The sequence below is a fragment of the Olea europaea genome, unplaced genomic scaffold (assembly GCF_002742605.1).
Source record: "Olea europaea var. sylvestris unplaced genomic scaffold, O_europaea_v1 scaffold139, whole genome shotgun sequence".
NCBI lineage: Eukaryota > Viridiplantae > Streptophyta > Magnoliopsida > Lamiales > Oleaceae > Olea > Olea europaea.
Genome location: NW_019231420.1, coordinates 336189 through 357160, shown reverse-complemented (window position 1 = coordinate 357160; position 20972 = coordinate 336189). Strand labels below are relative to the sequence as shown.

General features: G+C 36.2%; 2 protein-coding genes across 7 annotated transcripts; both read right to left on the bottom strand.

Moving 5' to 3' along the window:
- Positions 1-398: 398 nt before the first annotated feature.
- LOC111375592 lies at positions 399-4791 on the bottom strand. Its single transcript, XM_022998432.1, has 9 exons — positions 4186-4791; positions 2962-3485; positions 2132-2182; positions 1931-2038; positions 1536-1631; positions 1326-1424; positions 1184-1243; positions 1027-1094; positions 399-761 (listed from the first exon to the last, which is right to left on the bottom strand). Exons 1-8 carry the CDS (start codon positions 4700-4702, stop codon positions 1029-1031), a joined length of 1521 nt encoding a protein of 506 aa, XP_022854200.1. The 5' UTR covers positions 4703-4791; the 3' UTR covers positions 399-761; positions 1027-1028.
- Positions 4792-6876: 2085 nt separating this feature from the next.
- LOC111375590 lies at positions 6877-19146 on the bottom strand. Of its 6 annotated transcripts, XM_022998430.1 has the most exons (7): positions 18097-18241; positions 17576-17686; positions 17142-17270; positions 11346-11395; positions 10955-11031; positions 10836-10920; positions 6877-7236 (listed from the first exon to the last, which is right to left on the bottom strand). In XM_022998430.1, exons 1-5 carry the CDS (start codon positions 18134-18136, stop codon positions 10981-10983), a joined length of 381 nt encoding a protein of 126 aa, XP_022854198.1. In that variant the 5' UTR covers positions 18137-18241; the 3' UTR covers positions 6877-7236; positions 10836-10920; positions 10955-10980. The 6 variants fall into 6 exon arrangements, 3 of the variants coding, with proteins under 3 accessions (XP_022854198.1, XP_022854197.1, XP_022854199.1); XM_022998429.1 differs by having other exon boundaries at positions 10836-11031; XM_022998431.1 differs by lacking the exon at positions 18097-18241 and adding an exon at positions 18024-18086 and having other exon boundaries at positions 10836-11031.
- Positions 19147-20972: the final 1826 nt, after the last annotated feature.

The window sequence follows — 20972 nt, the reverse complement described above, 5'->3', positions numbered from 1 at the left end:
TTCTTTTGCTTCTCAAATTCATTTCGATAAGTCAAAATTACATTTCGATTTCACACAAATAAATGACATGAATATAATATACACAATATAAAAAAAAATTTCCAACATCTTATTTCCATGCAGATATCTTCGATATATTCAATGCCAATCTACAGTTTCACTCAAAGGTGCCGTCTGAACCTCATTATTTGCAGATTATAAAGAGATGTATAGTATTTTTTTTAAAAAATGAATGGTTGAAATTTTTTAATTTACGTGTAATATTATTTTATTGAAAATTGTGTGGTTAAAAGTAAGAGAAAATTTTAATATAATGTAATGAGAAATAATTGGACTCAAACGGAGGCTAAATCTCATACAGCAGTTACACAGGCATAACTGAATAAAACACATCCAAATGAAAGTCCAACGCCCACATTTTTCATTATCATTAATTTTATTTTATATCCACTGAAATAATATAAAATGAATTCTCAAAGATAGAAAAATTCGCACAAAAAGGCATATCTATCAGTAACAATACAACTGAAACAAACTCCAAACTGAAGTATTAACTCCAGTATTTGGGCATTTAAAGCCTCTTTGTTGTATCCTACTTGACTTCCTGGTTTTACAATGATATATGAGATTTTCATAGCATCTTTGCTTCCATGGCTGTCACATTTACAGCTATTTCCGGGCAAAGAGAAACTCTACAGCATATCCCGTTGGCCTCTAGAGGGAATAACACCTCCAGAAGAAGACAGTGGCCCTTAATAAACCTGTGAAAAGAAAATTTGCAAGTCAAGAAAATTCTGATCGGGGCACATTAATGGCTCCTTTGTCAAAAAATTGAAACATTACCAGAATACAGATTGTTGAGGAATAAGTACTATAAAATCATATCTTATCATTAAACGTCAAGGAAAGTACAACAGAAACAATGTTTTTATACTTTTCTTATTTTACGTGCTAGACTAGCCTCTTTCACATTCAGGAGAAACGTAGCGGAAAAAACAGATTAAATATTGCGATCTCAAAACATGCCTTCATAGTAAATATGATTCGACAACAGTTCGTCCAAACTTTTCTTGAACATCTTTGGGAGTTTCAACCTGTAAAGGAAAACAAAATGCAAACAACTTGAGTTAAATCAAATATAAAAAATAGAATGCCTTCAGAATGAGAAGATTATTCTACATACCGCGTTTAGAGCCTTAAAAATAGCCTTGACTGTGTTATGAGGATTCCTTGAACCGATGACCTATAAGAGTATTCATGTTAAGACATCATGAATTTAGAAACCGATTGTGCAGGTGATAGGACATTAGATTTATTTTTTTTACCTTTGATTTCACATTTTTGAAACCAGCCAAATTGAGAATTGTTTGGACAGTTCTGCCTGCTTTCATCCCTGTTTGAGTGGATGCAGGCCAAAGATACACCTAAAAGTAGATACAATATTTGGGTGACAAGAAGAAATGAAAATTTTCTTTAGCTGTAATTTTCCTACTTCCTTTAGAACAAGCTTAAGGAACAAGAATATTAGATAGAACCTTGGTCTTTTTATACGAAGTCTGAACTGCATGTGCAATTGTATGCTCCTCATGCCGTTCAACATAATGGAGATTCTGAAAACATTTCTCATAGGCCTGTCAGAAAATGAACATGCAAAAAATCACAAAAATAGTTAGCACGAGCAACCAGATAATTTAGAGGCATTCTTAACATACAAATTGTCTTTCAAACGATAGAAAGATCCTATGGTACATATTTGAAACAAAATTAGTTGATTGGATATTTTTACACACACGCCAAGTACTCAAGTTTTACACATTCATCTAGCAGCATTGGAACTTTTTTCGCTAGTTAACCATGAGATCAACTGATTGCATATTCAACAGAGAAATTTTCTGAAATTCACTGACGAAGGCAAATACCAGCTTGATACCTTCTGAAGAGCAATCGGAATTGATGGACCTTTTGCTTTTGCAAAACCAACAACACCATGATAGTTACCACAAGCTAGCATTGCAGTGTACTTGACAACTTGACCTCCCTGTATCATTCATATATAGCGTAATTATTGAGTTCTTCAAAGCGCAAAGAGAAAGGGGGAGGGGGGGGAAGTTCAACAGAGAGATTATTTTACCTTTGTAACTTTACAGGTTCTATTGACATCAATGAGTTTCACATCAAAACCCTGAAACCATTGAGCACAGACTGAGTGAAATACTAGCTTTACAGTGAGTAAGATAAGTACAGATGATCGAGCTTATTGAAATGAAGGAAAAAATTGATTCGTGAGAAGCCAAAAAGCATAACCAATATTGACAGAGATGTTTAATGGAAGATAAAAGAACCCCACAAAGTAATGCTAACATGATAGCAGAATGTGCCCGTAATAATCAGATAGCTTCTCAAGTGAAGGATAAGATCTTAGCCTACTCGGCTGGCATGATTGAAGGAGATGGATCGAGCTACTCTTTGCCCCTCCCTTCTGTCTTAGTCGATTCCCTCCTCATCTCCAAAAGAACTTTCTATGGTCAGCATAAGAAAGGAAGAAGCTTTTAAATGAAAGCTCATCAACTCAGCATAAATGTCCATTATATGGTAGCATCTGTTATGCTGGTGAAGCAGAAACACCTGAACAGGGAGATTATGCCTTTGTTTGGGCTCCATTTTAATAAGGTTTTGGGAAAAATTATTTTGGAATAGTAATTTTTTGGAGAATGTGTGTTTAAAAAGTAAGCAAATGTTTTGGATTTATGTGTAATATTATTTTATTGAAAAATGTACGGTTGAAAATGAGTTTTGAAAAAATATATTTTTCACTAAATGGAGCCCAAACATGGGCTATATTGGCCTAAGTTTCATAGAGGTTAGCAGCCTTGTATGACACAATTATTATTATGTGACATGAAAGAAATCTACTACTCAGTCATTAGTGTATTAAGAAAGGCAGAACAGGCATCCACGTACTTTCCTGTACAGAGGTGTTCTCTTCTTCTCAGTCAATGAGTTCCTTTCCTCAGCAAGATCTCTAATTTCTTCCTCCAGAAGCTTCCCTTTCTTTCCAAAGGTGTGATCCAATGCGGACAGCTTCTGCTCAAGTATCTTGTCTAATTCATTAAGCTTTTCCATTATTATAGTATCCTTCTCTTTCATGTCATCAAACTCTAAGTCATCATCACCCTCTCCACCTTGTATTAACCGCTGCTCCCTTTCGAACCCAGCATGCTGCAGAAGATCAACAGAAGATCCTAACTGATCATTCTGAATGACGCCGTAATTGGTGGGATCATTTGGATCATATGCTTCCTTCCATTCTACCATCCTCATGGCCCTATTCAACTTCACCTGAAGAAGAAATTTTTCCTTCCCTTCAGCAACTTTTAGCCTCTTCATCAACTCACCAATAACACGGTATTCCATCCTCAGGTGAAAATGCTTGTCTTCAAACTTGTCAATTTTATTCATCCACTTGAATGCATCATCAAGAGTCTCTGCTCAAATCTATGAAGTTAAATAGATGTATATAATACCAAAACAAAGAAGAGAAGAAAATGTTTAAATTGCAAAACAATGAAACATAACCCACTAATAGTTGTATAGATCTCCTTGACAATTCATGCTGTAGTATAACATTCAGAAACTAAAGCTCGGTTCACATTATCTGGTATTTTGTACCAAAAATCTTATTGCAGAGAACAAATCCTGCAATCACATTCATTACAAATGAACAAAAATTTTATTCACTTGTCACTATAACGCCTGAGGACAAAATATCCCTTTATCACACTAGTAAGTTTTTTGGATCTCTTTCATGAGATCTCATACATTATTTTCCCTTTCATGGAAAATATTAACCAACCAATGGCTTTGTACTCTGAGAAACTTCTCGTACATTCTACATCTCCAAACACAATTACTCTAAATAAAAACAGGTATTCAAAAATCAAGTATAAATATTGGCATGTGAAACCAATCACGAATCATAACTAACATTTCCTTTATCAAAGTTAATTAAAACGGAAAATGCAGGGTAGGAAACGGGCAACAGAGATCAAGAAATGGAAAATACTAACACCCCAACAACCATATCTTTTTCACATAAATGAAGTTAATCTGTAAGTACACAAATTCCAGTAAACAAATGTAAGCAAAAATGGCAAATGCATGTAATGAGGTCAACAAAATTACTACCAGATTTCGTGAACTTTTCAAGGAGCTCCTCATGTCTCTTGAACTTCTTTTCAAATTGATCAGCTTGCTTATTCATCTTATCAGCCGAAAACCTCTCATCATCGTCCGAATCCGAGTCAGTCGCCTCCTCGTACCGGTTCAGCTCCGAGCTCTCCCCTTTCAACTTTTGTTTATCCAACTTCTCAATAATCGAATCCACGCCCATGTAATCCTCATCGTAATCGGCATCAATATCGGCAGTATCCAGTCCCGCCTTCTGTCTCTCCTCTTTCTCGCGTTTCCTTTCGCGCTCCATCTGGACCGAGAGGTCCTGCAGTGCCCGGTCCGCGGCGGCGACACGTGCATTCAACGACAAGTTGGTAAAATTGGTGCTGTATTTTCTGGTGAACTGGGAAGTGAAAGGAGGGGTGGTGGATAGATTGGGAAGTGGAAATGGAGGCAAGAGGCATTTTGGTGGTTCAAAGAGGCGTCGAAGGGGATGGCGGAGAAGGCGGAACCATACGGTTGATTTGCTCATTTTTACGGTGGCGAGTGGTGGAGGAAAGCGGAATGAAAGAAAGGGTTTAGGGTTCGTGGTTTTGCTTGCACATTTTTTAACTAAAATCGCTAATTGAATAAAATGCGGTGACTTAAATATAAAAGTGACATCTTTTGTTAATTTTTAGTCACTTTTCATCGAATGAATTTCTTGAACAAAAATTTAATTGAAATCGAAAGTTTCAGTAAAATAAATGGAATAAAAAATAACTAGATATAGTTCGATTCTTGATTCTTAAATTAGAATTGTGGATACTCAACTCTAAAATCAGATCTTTTTTTTTTTTTTAATTTTTATTTTTAAAATTTTATTTACGCTAATTTAATGACCTCAGCCCAACAACTGGAAGTTTACAAGGCCGACTAGCACTAGGTCCAAATATTAAGTATTCGGATCAATCAAATTCATTCGTATTAATAATTGAATCGTATAACTTTTGCTCATATTCTTTTGATTGCATTTTACGCACTATCCATTAACAAACCTTTATTGAGATGCTGCACAAAGAGCCACAATCGAAATGGATACTATTTTGCTTTATATTGGATAGTTTTTATGACACTTGTTTTGGATTAAGAAAGTATTGGAATGTATATTTGGTAATATATTTCATTTCTTTTAATTCTACTAGATATTAAAAAAATAATTTATATTGTCGGATCACTAATGGTTCCTTTTATGAAGTACTCGAAGTTTAATGAGTAGTTTTGAGTATCGAATTTCTTGATCGATCCATCCAATGTCCAGACATTCTGCATATTATCTTTTTAAACAAACACGCCAAACAATTGAAACAAGGAAGATGATTGGTATACAATGTAGGGGTTCACAGATACCTCACATGGGCGGCGTGAGTGGGTGAGTTTTTTGACATTATTTATTCATACAGGATCCACACTTCGTGAGATATCTGTAAATTTTCTGTAAGAATTTTTCTGTACACCAAACATTACTCTTGGAACAATTCCTTAGACATACAATGAACATAAGTGGAGTAAGACGACAATGCATATTCAAATTATGATGAAAACAATGCATGCTTTGCCTCTTGATGTTCTGTTAATCAAGGCGAAAAGATGACAATCATTTTTTTAATTCCACCTTTACGTTTGCTCAATTTATCAAGAATGACATATTTAATAAAATAGATTAAACAGCACTTAACAACTTAATAAATAAAAAATCGAGACTATTGCTTTTCTTGAAAAAATAAATACTTGCCTCCAGGGAATTTGTTTTGCACTATCCACGTGATGTTTTAGCACCTCAGTTGGCAAAAATCATTAAACGAGGAATGCTACACTTACAGGTGAAAATCCAGAGTTTGAAATCAGATGACACGAATTATTTGGTAATTGGACAGATGTGTTTCCAAAACCTGGGTTTAAACTCTGGCAGAGCAACAAAACGCTCGTTAAAAAGTATAAATTGTGCAAAAGTCGCTTAAAGGTTGGGGATGGATTAGTAAGAGCCTCCAAAGGTTGAGGATGAAATGCTCAATTTTCCCCTTTTAGTCGAAGCTTGCCATGGTTTAATGTTCAGCACCAAAACCACCAGCATCAGCCATCGCCACTGCTGCCAGCAACTCCCTACCGACCTCGCCCACCACCACCTGTACAGCTTTTACCGGCCTCAAAACCACCTCCCCAGGGCAACAATAACATAGCAACATAAAACAGTGTCGGCCACTTCTATCCAAAAAAAGGAGCAAAAACGATGGTTAAGTCTTGTCAGACAACCGCTTGCCATCCCAGCGAGTGTACCCAGCTAAGAACGGTCCTCTACTGCCCTACTGGCCCCGAGATGGAGCCATAGAGCTGCTAATCAAGCTCTGGTCAGGCTGGCATATGTCCTGTCTCCTTAGAACTCCAGGATACAGACAGATCCTGATTAACTTGACCTTACTAAAAGTAACAAGTGAAAAAATTTCACCTAGACCAAGAAGCTTCTTTGAAAAAATTGCCATTATATTACATTATATCGTAGCAAGTGAATATAAATTATAGCAATAGCTATTCACCAAATATAAACACAGAGTTAACTCAGAATATCATATAAAAAATTTCGGAAAATAAAAACACAGGTTTCTGCAGTTGTGAAACACCAGGACCAACGGTCGGATATGAATTTCATAGTCGAAAAGGGCATTCAGGTCATCTCAAAGCTTGGAATAGTTAACAGTAAACTGAATAGCAGGCCATCCGTGATTAAAAAACATAGATGAATCAGTACCTAAAATCTACGTGTAACGTTACATAAATAAAACTCATGATTGGCAATTATCACAGATCATATACCAGATACATACCATGTACAAGTCCCTAATTTAGGCGTTCTTACAAGAATAGAATTCTGCAGTTTTCCACATTAATCAGCAGGGATCACCTCAATCAGCTTCAACTTCAGCTCCAAACTTCTCCAATCTATCAGTATCTTCATCCAAGACCCATACCGAAGTATGGTTAATCATTCCATCATCCTCACTTGCATGTATCTGCCTTCCACCAAACTTGCTAGAAATGAAGAATTATCAAAGCTCAACCCAATTCACGTAAAAGAAATATTTTTATGGTAAGCAATCGAAACCTGAATGGAGCAAGACATTAAAACCATAGTTGCATGTTAGGTCGGAAGTAGTGGACACTTTAATTAACTAGATTTTAACTTCTTTTTATTCCTTAATATTGTCAAGTGTGATCACTGGACAATATTTAATTACATTCCTTGGAGTACTGAAGTTTAACAAACTTGTGCTAGATCAGAAAAAATTAATAGTAAAACAAAAAAATAATAATAACAAAATAAAAATCCAAGACCTTCTCGAATCCTGAACAATATGGTCATGGCAAAAATTTTCATATCATTGCAACATTAAAATTTTCAATTCTAGAACTTAGAATAAAGTTGAAGTTGCATGATATTTTATTACAGTATAGTTAGTTATTTGTATAGATATTTTTTTCTGTTAGCCTTTCTGCTTGTTAGCTTTCTGTTAGCCAGGTGTGCATAATTTGTTAGGACCCTCTTCTATATATTTGTAGCTGCGCATTCATTGAAAGTGAGATGATTGAATGAGAAGAAATTCAGCCACTCTCCTGCAGTTCTCTGTTTTCTACCTTTTAATTTTTATAGCATTCTTCTATTATCTCCTTTCATTATCAATCATTTACATGGTATCATAGCCTTATGGCAACCAATACTGAAATGAATTCATCTGCTACAGAGAATAAACCTTCATCTACCGAGAGACCTACACCTGCTCCTGCATCAGATCTTTCTAATCCTTTTCGATTAGAGAATTCTGATAGTCCTGGGACTGTGCTGGTCACAGAACTAATGACTGCACACAACTATTCGACTTGGTCACGGGCTCTTCAACGAGCACTTTGAGCAAAGAACAAGCTCGGTTTCATCAATGGATACCTAAACCAGACCCCTCAACCAGATGTTTTGACTCTTGGGAGCGATGCAACGACATGGTGCTGTCATGGATTCAAAATGCCATGTCTCCGTCTCTCAGATCTACTGTTGCTTTCATGGATGAAGCCAGTGAAATCTGGTCAGAACTTAAGAGATCGATTCTCTCAGATGAACGGGTCTCGAATCTATGAACTGAAGAAAGCCTTAGCTGATATGGAACAAGAAAATGATTCGGTGAGCATATATTATGGTAAGCTCAAAACTACCTGGGATGAATTGTTAAATTATTAGCCTATTCCTGAATGTAGTTGTGGAAAATTGAAGGTGTTAGTTGATAGGTATCAACGGGACTGCGTGATTAAATTTTTGATGGGTTTAAATGATATTTATGATAACACAAGAGCCCAAATTATGATGATGAAGAACCCATTCCCCCGGTTAAAAGGTGTTTTCATATATTCAAAAAGAAGAAAGGCAGAAACAACTTGTCTCAAACAATGAAGCTGTTGCAATGACTGTTAAAGAAGAATATTGGGGGTAATAAGGTGTCTTGGATGTCTGGTTATGGAAAGACATTTCCTAATGAAAAAAAGGAGAGACCCTATTGCACATACTGCAAGATCCCTGGACACTCTCTCGGAAACTATTCTAAATCAGGTAATGCGGAGGCACCTGTTTGTACACACTACAACTTGACTGGAAACACAATAAAGAAATGCTACGTGTTACATGGTTATCCCCCAAATCACAAGCCGTACAATCCGGGAAAGGGAGGAGGAAGTTCTGCAAACCCGGCAGCCCCAATGAGGACAGTGAAGAACAAGTCTCTTTAACCAAGGGACAATATCAAGAGCTCCTAGCTTTGCTTCAACACAGGGATGCTTCTCACTCTGCCAACCAAATTCAGACCATTAACCACTCCAAAATTGATTCTCAATCTTCCATGTCTGGTATACCTATTTGTCTATCTATTTCACACACACACACTTGCATAAACCTTCAAATATTCCATGGATTATTGATACTGGTGCAACAGATCATATGATTTGTCACACCAGGTTTTTTACTTCTATTAATTCAAAAGCCTCATTTTCAGTAAAGTTGCCAAATGGAAATGTAGTCCCTGTCATGCATACTGGTGTGGTTAAGGTCACTGATTCATTACTCCTTGAAGACGTACTTTGTGTTCCTGCATTTAACTTCAATTTATATCAGCTAAGAAATTGGCACAACAACTTAATTGCGGTCTAATTTTTCTATCTAATGCATGCTACATACAGAACCTTTTGTCTTGGAGAAAGATTGGGAAGGGTGAAGTTTAGCGGGACACAAATTCTGTGGTGCACTCAGGTTCATCATCCACACCAAAGTCAAATCTTATAGTGTATAAACTCATCACTCACAAAATTGATCAAATGGCCTAAAAACTGCACCTTCAAGAGTCTCCATCAACCCACTCCAAACACAGTTGCCACCTCTATATCTCTATTGCAATCTCCAACAGCATATTCCCCACCTCACACAATTTTCTCCAGAGCTTTGCAATAATATCCGCAAAAACACATTGGGACAGGAAGTTCTCAAAAATTCCTCTATTTGAAATGGATTGTACTGCACCTTGGATCAGATTTTACACTTTGGAAAATCAATATTCACAAGCTAGAGTTAGACAGCAAAGACAACATGCTCCACCTCCAACAGCTTCCATCAAACCATCCAAACTTGGCAACCAACCAGGTCACATTGGCCACCTTCAACAACAAGTTCACACTTAGCCACTTTCCCTGGCCTTCACAGAACTTTGCACCCGATAACAGCCACCCAAGCCATATTGTTCTAATCTTAAAAAGCTAACACCCAATTTTCCATATACCCAATTGCCTCCATCATGTCTCTTCCCCCACCCCCAGAGCAAGTCCATACCATTTTTCACCCCACATCATGCAGCCATTCTCATATCCCACCTCCACACAGCCATCCTGACCATTCCAACCTCCATCCAAACTAACCCTTTCATTTGAAATAATTCACGTCAAGCAACTGCAACTCAATAGCACATCACAGAGGCCCAACAAATACAGGCGTGGAGGATGGAACCATAACACACCATACTCATTCACATCTCATAAAGATCATTTTTAACTAGCTAACTTAGGATGAATTGGGCTTCTTTTCTTTTTTGTGTCCTTCATTTGGCAAATTAAACTATGTGATGGAGTAAAGCATGGTGGCAAAAAAGGGTTCAAGTTAGCTTGCTAAAATTGTCCATAGAAAGACAAAAATCACTTGGTAGATGGCATGTAAATTGCATTTATCTCTCATGTGTAGCAGCCAACTGATTAATCTTAGCTCAAGAATCTGAAGGCCTCAAATGGTTGCTTTTCATTTTAGGCACCACTCGAGACATTTTACAAAAATAAAAGACGGAACAAGCAAGAAAATAAAAAACATAAAATCATCAGTTGGGCTGGCAAAAATACAAAAAATAAAATGCTACTAACAGGACTATAATCTGCAGTAAGATTATAACCATGAACATGATAAGTTGAACACAGTAATAATAACATCTGCTGGGGCCGAGTGGAGATAGTAGCAAAAGGTATAATCATATAATCTATCTATTACAAAAATCCTATACTATATCCAAGGCGATAAGCAATAATATGCATAACACAAAATATGAAAGAAGCACCTTCTTTTCCTCAATTTTCCTATCAGCAGCTTTCTCGGGCTACTTTCTCTTGCCATTCTGATTTGCTCCTGCGTCACTGGCAACATTATCCACGTCATAGGCTGATAGATCATCAGCATTTATTGGAAAAACCTCCTCCTCTTGTCTAAGTCATATTTTCAGGAGCATATTCTTCAGTTGTCTGAGTTGTGTTTTCCTACCATGAATAATCAACAGGAACGAACATTGATCAAAAAACAGGAGTAAAAGGAAGATGTGGAGCTCTATTATGCAACTTACAGGGAAGATCACAAAAAAGGATAACATTGCAAAAACTAAGGCAGGAAAATGAATGAGTTTCCGGAGGAAGAAAATAGCCCAACAAACTACTATGAGTAGCGTGCCTCTGTAGGAAGGGTACAATGGGCCTAAATAAGTAACCTTTCTACCAATGCTTTTTTAAGAAAGGAATAAAATGCAAGATATCCCAAAAGTATAACAACAATGCCATGTAAAATTTCATTCACCAACCTGAGGAACCCAGGCTTCAAGAATATGATCCCATTCGTAGATAGTTCGATCTGTTAGAAAAAACTTGGGTCAAGTTTGACTTTACAACAAAATGGAATTGAGGAATTGCAGCTAAAAATGGACACAAGTATTTATATGGTTCACTTAACTTAGGCTATGCCCACGGGCAAGTATAAGAGAATTTCGCTATATTAGGAGAATTACAACACACTCTCTAAATATAAAGAGATAACAATTAATCTCTCTTGTAATAGGAGAAAACAAGAAAGAAATACTTAGGAGAAAACAATAAATTCTCTCTCTATAATTTTATCTCTCTACACACAACACTCTCTGTTCTCTACATTTAATTCCTCTCAATTTGCTTGTATTTTCCCTTCACCTCTCGCCCTATATTTATAGCAAATTTGGCCGCCTTTCCTCCTGAATTACCGTGCCATAATTTCAACATTGTGGGCCGTAAATTGGCTGGACATATGTTGTAAATTCCTCAGCCTTTAATTGTTTCAAAATGTCAAAAAAAGGGCTGCCAACTTTCTACATTTTTGGCTATCAAGTGGCTAGAGAAGAAAAGTTCAATTTGCCAACTTTTGTATGCATGCATCTTTCTTAATTTTTCCACTATTGACGTTATCCATTTGTGCATTTAATGCAAAGTTGACCATTTAATGCATTGAGGAAATTTGTTTCCATTTTGATCAATAATAGTGGCTTTAGTGGCCAACATTTGTCCCACTTAAAGTCGCTTTTGTTGACCACTTTAATCCTTCCTACACTTGCCATTTTCATGCCACTTTACACTTCTGCTAGGCCGATGAAGGATCGACATCATATGAACTTGTCAATACTAATTAGCTTTGTCAACACATCTACTAGGCTGTCTACTGAATGGATTTTCTGAATATCCACACTTCTTTCTTCCACCTTTTCTCGAACAAAATGACATTGAACTCGAATGTGCTTTGTCTTCTAATGAAATGCTGGATGCTTTGCCAAGTGCAAAGCGCTCTGACTATCACAAAATAGAGCAATCTTCTCTTGTTTGTGTCCAAGCTCCTCTATTAATATTTGCAACCAAATTGCCTCTTTACTAGCTTGTGTAGCTTATTCTGCCTCCGTCGTAGAAGTAGCCACGATAGACTGTAGTTTCGAAACCCATCTTATAGCTCCTCCAGCAAGAGTAAACACATATCCTGTGGTGGACTTTCTTTTGTCAAGATCACCTGCATAATCTGAATCAACATAGTCTCGGACAATAAAATCTGATCCTCTATGACATAATGTAGCATTTGAGGTACCTTTGATATATCTCAAGATCCTTTTTACAGTACTCCAATGTTCTTTACCAGGATTTGCCATGTATCGACTAACCGCTCCCACTACTTGTGCAATGTCTAGTCTTGTACAGATCATAGCAAACATCAAACTACCCACTGCTGATGCATACAGTACTCGAGACATCTCCATCCTCTCTGCTTCAATTCTAGGACTCATCTTGAGGTAACTTGAAATAATAGGAAGTGGGGTAGAAATTGGCTTATAATCTTGCATATTAAAGCGAAACAAGATTTTCTTCAAATAATTCTTCTGACTAAGCCAAATCTTCCTATTATTTTTGTCTCGATAAATTTGCATCCCTAGAATCTTGTTTGCCGGTCCCAATTCCTTCATTTCAAACTCCCTAGCCAACTGTGCCTTCAAATCTTCAATACGATCTTTGTTGGGGCCTGCTACCAACATGTCGTCAACATACAACAGTAGAATAATGAAATCATTATCTCCAAATCTCATGTAGTACGCGCACGGATCTGAACTAAGTCTGTTGTATCCAAGGCTCATGATGAAGGAATCAAATCTCTTATACAAACATCACGGGGCCTGTCTAGGAACTGCAGGGCCAGCCAAGTCATTTGGGGCAGAAGCAGTCAAAAACGCTTATGTGCTCAATTGTTCGCCATCAACCGCAATTGATCCGCCTATGGAAATGTGAAATAGTAAATCAGCTGATTATTCTCGCTTACATATATTTGGAAGTCCTGTGTACGTTATGTACAACACCCAAGAAACATCAAAGCAGGATCCAAAATTAAAAAAAAAAAAAGTATTTTCTTGGGATATGTAGACGGAGTCAAGGGGTACTGTCGGTGGGATCCCACTGCCCACAAGGTGATAATTAGCAAAGATGTGATATTTGCAGAAGGCAAGGTACAAGAAAAAGAAAATGATAGCACTTCAAAAGAAAAATCAGAAACTACTACAGTCAAAGTTGGAGAGGAATGAGAAGTTATGAATTCTTCTGAACAACACTAGAGCACGAAGAACAAGAACAAAAAAAATCTAGAGCTCTAGATATTCGACGATCAACACGGGAGAGAAGAGAACTGGCTTAGCACTCATATTACATTATAGAGGGCAATATTGCGTATTGCTTACTGATAAAAGATGGAGAGCCATCAACTTTCCATAAGGCTATAAATAGCCAAGAAGTTTCCCTATGAATGGCAGCAATGCAAGATGCCACTGTTAGGAAGAATTGAAGTGGTCAACAAAGGTGATTTTATGTGAGAGAAATGTTGGCTACTAAAGCCACTATTATTGACCAAAATGGAAACAAATTCCCTCCATGCATTAAATTGCCAACTTTGCATTAAATTCGCAAATGGATAATGTCACTTTCTTAACAATTAAGAAAGATACATGCGTAAAAAAGTTGTCAAATTGAACTTTTCTTCTCCAGCCACTTGACAGCTAAAATTGTAGAAAGTTGGCAGCCCTTTTTCTTTTTAACAATGTTTTGTTCATCCGCTCTACCACTCCATTTTGCCGTAGAGTGTATGCCATCGTGAACTGTCTCTTGATACCTTCTTCTAGATTGGATATACCCAACATCTCCTGAAGTAATCATCAATAAAAGATACAAAGTATCTTGCACTTCCTAGGGATATAACTGGTGTTTGCCAAACATCATAATGGACCAGCTCCAAGATAGTTTTACTTCTAGTAGTGGAACTGCTGAACTTCAATCTATGTTGCTTGCTAGTAACACAGTGCTCACAAAAGGGTAATGAAACCTTTTTGAACCCTGGAAAAACCTTTTGTTCTAAGAGAATTTTCAAACCACGTTTTGACATGTGGCCAAGCTTGCAATGCCACATCATCGTTAATTCTTTTGCTGAACCTGTCGATGCGACAGATGCTTCTTCTTCTTGAAGTGTCTCTCCTTTAAGCATGTACAAATTTGCAGCTATCTTTTCTGTTTTCATCACCAAAAGCGCTACTTTGATTATTTTCATGACCCCATCTTGTAAATGGGTCTTACAGCCAATGCTATCTAATTGTCCTATAGACAATAGATTTTTCTTCAAGCCTTTTATGTGTCGTTCCTCCTGGATAGTGTGAATTGTACCAATACCAACGATCTCCAAAGCGTGATCATTTCCTATAAACACAGATCCTCCTGGGATAGGCTCATATTGATGAAACCATTCCCTCATTATTGTCATGTAGCTCCTGAGTCCATAAACCACGCATCAGAAAAATTCTCTCTGCCTTCAACGACTGTTGTTGTTTCGTTGTATAAAATTTCACCATCATCTTAGTGCTTGCTACACAACCCTGAGCTTTTGACGTCTCAGGACCTTTTCCTTTGGCTTCTTCATTGTTTTTGAGACTCCAACAATCCCTTTTTGAGTACTCTTTCATGCCACGATAATGCCATTTAACATTCTTCTTACTCCTAGATTTTGATCTACTCTGATCATGACTCCCAATGGAGCCACGTTCCATTGATATCACTCTCATTGTCGTCAAAGCTTCCGCGTGATGCAAACTTATTGATCAACCCTCCTTGTTCTTGAACCGACTTTCTTCTTCAAGAATAGCAGCTACAACATCATCGAAGACTGGAGTTTCAAGGTTGTTTGTTAAGATGATGAGTTGATCATACGAATCTGGTAGACTTTGAAATAAGATTTCAGCACGTTCACCCGCCTCCATATTATGCCTCATTGCTGTAAGCTGTGAAATTAGAGTGTTAAGGGTGTTGATGTGGTCGGTCACCGTAGTTGACTCCATCATCCGAAGGCTGTAAAGCTTTCTTTCAAGAAAATTTTGTTGTGTAATGATTTGGTCTCATATAACTTTTTCAAAGGATCTCATATTTCTTTCATCGTCTTTTTCTCCGTCACACTTGATAATACTCCATCGGCTAGTCCTTGACAGATTAGCAACTGCGTTGCTATCCATCTCATTCCACTTAGTATCGTCAGTAATCTCCTCGGGCCTCTGTCCAATTGCTGCCAAGCAATTATCGTTTCTCAAAACTGCTTTTATTCTCATTTTCAATTATGAGAAATTGTTCCCATTGAACTTTTCATTCTCATACTTTGTCGCCATTTTGTTCACCTATACTATGACTGAAAATAGTAATGTATTTGTAAATAGTGAACAATGCCCTTACACAAAACCTTACTATGATACCACTGTTAGGAAAAACATGGGTCGAGTTTAGCTTTATAATAAAATAGAATTGAGAAATTGCAACTAAAATGAACACAAGTATTTACATGGTTCACCTAATTTAGGCTACGTCCACGGGCAAGTACAGGAGGATTTTACTATAGTAAAAGAATTACAACACATTCTCTAAATACAAAGAGGAAACAACAATGAATATCTCTTGTTATAGGAGAAAACAAGAAGGAAATACTTAAGAGAAAACAATAATTTTTCTCTCTATAATTTTATCTCTCTATTCACAATTTTCTCTCTACTCTCTACTTTTAATTCCTCTCAATTTGCTTGTATTTCCTCTTCAACTCTAGCCCTAATTTATAGCAAATTTGGCCACCTCTCCTCATGAATTACCGTGCCATAATTTCAACATTGTGGGCTGTGAATTGGCTAGACATATGCTGTGAATTCCACCGCCTTTAATTGTTTCAAAATGTCAAGAAAAAGGTCTACCAACTTTCTACAATTTCGGCTGTCAAGTGGCTGGAGAAGAAAAGTTCAATTTGCGCATGCATGCATCTTTCTTAATTTTTTCCACTATTGGCCTTATCCATTTGTATATTTAATGCAAAGTTGGTCATTTAATACATGGAGGGAATTTGTTTCCATTTTGATCAACATAGTGGCTTTACTAGCCAACACCATCATCATCAGTGAATTCCTCCTCTCCCTCAAGTGGTGTTGTAGTCTCAATTTGCTTGTATTTCCTCTTCAACTCTAGCCCTAATTTATAGCAAATTTGGCCACCTCTCCTCATGAATTACCGTGCCATAATTTCAACATTGTGGGCTGTGAATTGGCTAGACATATGCTATAAATTCCACCGCCTTTAATTGTTTCAAAATGTCAAGAAAAAGGTCTGCCAACTTTCTACAATTTCGACTGTCAAGTGGCTGGAGAATAAAAGTTCAATTTGTGCATGCATGCATCTTTCTTAATTTTTTCCACCATTGGCCTTGTCCATTTGTGTATTAAATGCACAGTTGGCCATTTAATACATGGAGGGAATTTGTTTCCATTTTGATCAACATAGTGGCTTTACTAGCCAACACCATCATCATCAGTGAATTCCTCCTCTCCCTCAAGTGGTGTTGTAGTCTCTCATTATCATTAATGTTTGCCAAAGCCTCGGCTTTTGCTTCGATCACCTCCTTCTGCCATTTTTCAAAGTCATCTTCTTCATTAGAGGCAACAGGGGCTGAATAAAGTTCATAAAAGAAATTGAAACTTTAGAAGCATTTGTTAAGGATCATAATTTGGGGAAAAATGAGTCATAGCCTGAACTTGGGTAATCAGCATCTTGTTGAGGTACGTGAGCCAACAACCCAGGAGCCGAGGATAGTGGCTGCCAATCGCTAAATCCTTCTGACCGCACAGGTGTATTCTCATAGAAGTATCCATTCGAATAGTGCTCTGTCCAGATGAATTACACAAGCTTAAGCTATATGATACTAAAGTCATGTGAGGCTATTCAAACATCATATAGGTGAACTGGTTGCCCCAAAACCAAGCCTATGGCTTACTTGAAAAGCTGAAATTCAATGAAATAACAAGAAGAAGAACAAGAAGAAAAATCTGAGAACCAAAGGAAGAGCTAATCCGAAAATAAAGTGGAAAACTATAACTTATACTGTGTAATCCAAAATACAGGCAAGCAGAACAACCAATAAACAAATTATTTAGCAATATGATAGTAGTTTGCCAAATGAATGACTCGCCCTGCAACTCGGAGACAGTGTACGGACCTATGAGTTGTTGCTCTTGGCCAAGAGTGTACCAACCCACTCCATAGCTTAAGCCAGGATTTGCATTAGAACCATTTGGGTGGCCTAAAAAATTAAAAAACAACCCCTCATTTCAATATTCTTTGTTATTTTACAAACCATTTCTCTAAAACAACACACACGTGTACCCCGCTACAAACATCTACACATGTACAAATGTGCTTTAGCGGCTTAGCCCTGAAACACATCTTTACAGAAACTCTAATTTGATAATCTGGTAGAGTAAATAATACTTGCAAAAAATAAATAAATAAATAAAACGAGACGAAAAGCCAAATGCAAATTAAAAAAATAAAAAAGCCAAGTTGGAATCGCCATCCAAAATCTAGGAATGCAATAAACTAATTCAAAATCGGAAATCCAAAAAGGGTTCTTTTAGCACCTTTTTCTTTCTGCAAAAGCATTCCCGGCACATTGGGGGAAGTAAAGAAAATTAAATATTCATATATTCTGACCTGCTACGTGTGATGGCTGTGGTTGCTGTTGAGACGACATCGCTGGTTCTTTCTTCTAGAACTTTCTGCTGCTTGCTCTGGAATAATGTACTAATGGCAGTGGATGAAAAAAATAATCCGAGTCAATTGATTTTACCAGACTGTGGAGGAGCATTTCATTGGACTAAAGTATTTTCCAATCATCCAATTATGAGCCTGTTTGGGCCTGATTTTTTCACCCAAAAAATTGATTTTTTGACCGTTATTTCACTATTTCAGTCGTCATATTTGACTTCTTCTTTCACAAGTAGACCCCACTTTTCTCCTAACGATTAAAAAATCAATTCTCAAAATCACTCCCAAACAGACTCTATATAGTTTGCCAACTCATTTTGATAATCTAATTTTCTTGAATGTTTTAAATTTATAAATACCATTTTCTTAGCCCGTCCCCATTAAATTCAATTACATTATATTCTATTTTTCTCTCTCTTATTTTTAACCATACAATCTTTCATAAAATAATATTAAACGTAAATTGAAAATTTTTTCTTCTTTTTCAACCACTCATTTTTCAAAAAAATACTATTTCACCCATTTTCATTTTCAGGAAATGAGGACCAAATGGGGGCTTAATCATTCTTTTTTACTAACAATGCACTTCGCCTTTGCTTGAGCTACATTTTTTGGATATACATTTTCTTTTTCTTATTTTTCTCCAAAATCCATTTTTAGTGGAGCCTTCATATTATCTCATTTAAATTAATAGATTTTAAAAATAAAACGAGACGAAAAGCCAAATGCAAATTAAAAAAATAAAAAATAAAAAAGCCAAGTTGGAAGCGCCATCCAAAATCTAGGAATGCAATAAACTAATTCAAAATCGGAAATCCAAAAAGGGTTCTTTTAGCACCTTTTTCTTTCTGCAAAAGCATTCCCGGCACATTGGGGGAAGTAAAGAAAATTAAATATTCATATATTCTGACCTGCTACGTGTGATGGCTGTGGTTGCTGTTGAGACGACATCGCTGGTTCTTTCTTCTAGAACTTTCTGCTGCTTGCTCTGGAATAATGTACTGACGGCAGTGGATGAAAAAAATAATGCGAGTCAATTGATTTATTTTATTATTATTATTTTTTTTTTTGATATCAGGTATCTCAACTTACACCAAACTAAATTTTGGACCTCAAGACCCTCGCCCCTAGAACCTTGGAAGGGCTAAATCGCGGGTTATGCCTCAACTGAATCACAGGTTCCTCCATTGTCTGTACACTTCTGCGCACAAGATACCCTCCTCCACAGTGATTGTTCCATACCAAATATTTGGCCGCAAGTTCCCACCAAGAATCTAACTCTCCATCCTGCCGCTAGAAGTAAGATAATATTGATTGATCCATCAATTGAACTGTACCCCGGGAGACGCCGAGTCAATTGATTTTACCAGACTGTGGAGGAGCATTTCATTTGGACTAAAAGTATTTTCCAATCATCCAATTATAATTTGTCAAACTCATTTTGATAATCTAATTTTCTTGAATGTTTCAAATTTATAAATACCATTTTCTTAATCATTCTTTTTTACTAACAATACACTTCGCCTTTGCTTGAGCTACATTTTTGGGATATACATTTTCTTTTTCTTATTTTTCTCCAAAATCCATTTTTAGTGGAGCCTTCATATTATCTCATTTAAATTAATAGATTTTAAGCATTTTTCTTTAATTTTATCTTTCCTTAATTTATGAGATTATTTCATGCTATTTTGAAAATAATTTTTTATAAGTAGTTACCACATTGTGATGTTAACCCCTCCATTAATTCTAGACATTTCATTTTACCATTATCTGCTTCAACGCATTATCACGTTAATTTCATTTGTCTAAATAACGTCTCTTGACAATGTTACTTGATGCTGCCTTATTTCAAACATTGCTATCTACTATCTACTATACACCAATGTTGCTTCTGACTATATATCACATATGATAATCCAATATGTTATGACTTGTTTTGTTGGTTAATGCCTCATCATGTTTTCTGAACATTTTTGCCTAACTCTAAATTTATGAATTTAAAGCTATTTGAATTCTTTTGTTTACATAATCATTTTCAATCACAAATAATATAGTAAAATATTTTGTAAGTAAACCCAAAAATTTTCATTTTTCCTCAATTTCTCCAAAAAATTGTTATTTAAAATATCATTTTTCCTCAATTTCTCTATAGATATAGTTTCCCACCTCGGACGAAGATCAGCTCTCCTCAATTAACCACCCAAAGACGCACCCCAGATATTTAGCCCCAATTACCATTAAGCCCATGTTTGATAATCATTCTTTTAAATTTTATTTTTATTAATACCCACTCTCAATCATATATTCTCATGATAAAATATTTTTTACATAAACCTAAAAAAAATTATTTTTTATTCACACATTTTTCAAAAATTTACTATTCAAAAACTCATTCTACAAAAATAAAATAAAAAATCGCTGTCAAATAGGGGCTAAAATGAGTTTTTTGGGAAATAATGAGTTTTGCAATAATGAATTTTTGGATAAGAAAAAATTTTAATTTATGTAATAAATATTTTATTATAAAAATGTATTGTTGAAAGTAAATTTGAGAAAAAAAAATAATTTTATCTTAATGGCTGTCAAGCAGGGCTTACACGGATGAAACAAAATTCAATAATCATGAAAACCCCATAATTGACCCATTTTCTAGTTTTTATTTTTTCGTGGTATAAAAGTGAACATGCCAAGAGCATTTTTCTTAGGAGGAAATTACACGAGCTACCCTATCTTTTTAAAAAATTACCAAATTTACTGCTCAACCTTTATAGATGGAGAGGCGCATCTCAAAGTATTGTTGAAAAAATAGGAGATTTATATGT

What these genes read in the sequence shown, in the direction of transcription:
- LOC111375592 (XM_022998432.1), bottom strand. Translation starts at nt 4,702, where the DNA reads ATGAGCAAATCAACCGTATGGTTCCGCCTTCTCCGCCATCCCCTTCGA. An exon ending in TCAAAAATGTGAAATCAAAG is followed by an intron (nt 1,244 to 1,325) that starts GTAAAAAAAATA and finishes ATACTCTTATAG; the next exon opens with GTCATCGGTTCAAGGAATCC. An exon ending in TTTTTAAGGCTCTAAACGCG is followed by an intron (nt 1,095 to 1,183) that starts GTATGTAGAATA and finishes TTTCCTTTACAG; the next exon opens with GTTGAAACTCCCAAAGATGT.
- LOC111375590 (XM_022998429.1), bottom strand. Translation starts at nt 18,136, where the DNA reads ATGTCGTCTCAACAGCAACCACAGCCATCACACGTAGCAG. An exon ending in CACTGTCTCCGAGTTGCAGG is followed by an intron (nt 17,271 to 17,575) that starts GCGAGTCATTCA and finishes TCATCTGGACAG; the next exon opens with AGCACTATTCGAATGGATAC. An exon ending in ACAAGATGCTGATTACCCAA is followed by an intron (nt 11,396 to 17,141) that starts GTTCAGGCTATG and finishes TTTTTCTAACAG; the next exon opens with ATCGAACTATCTACGAATGG.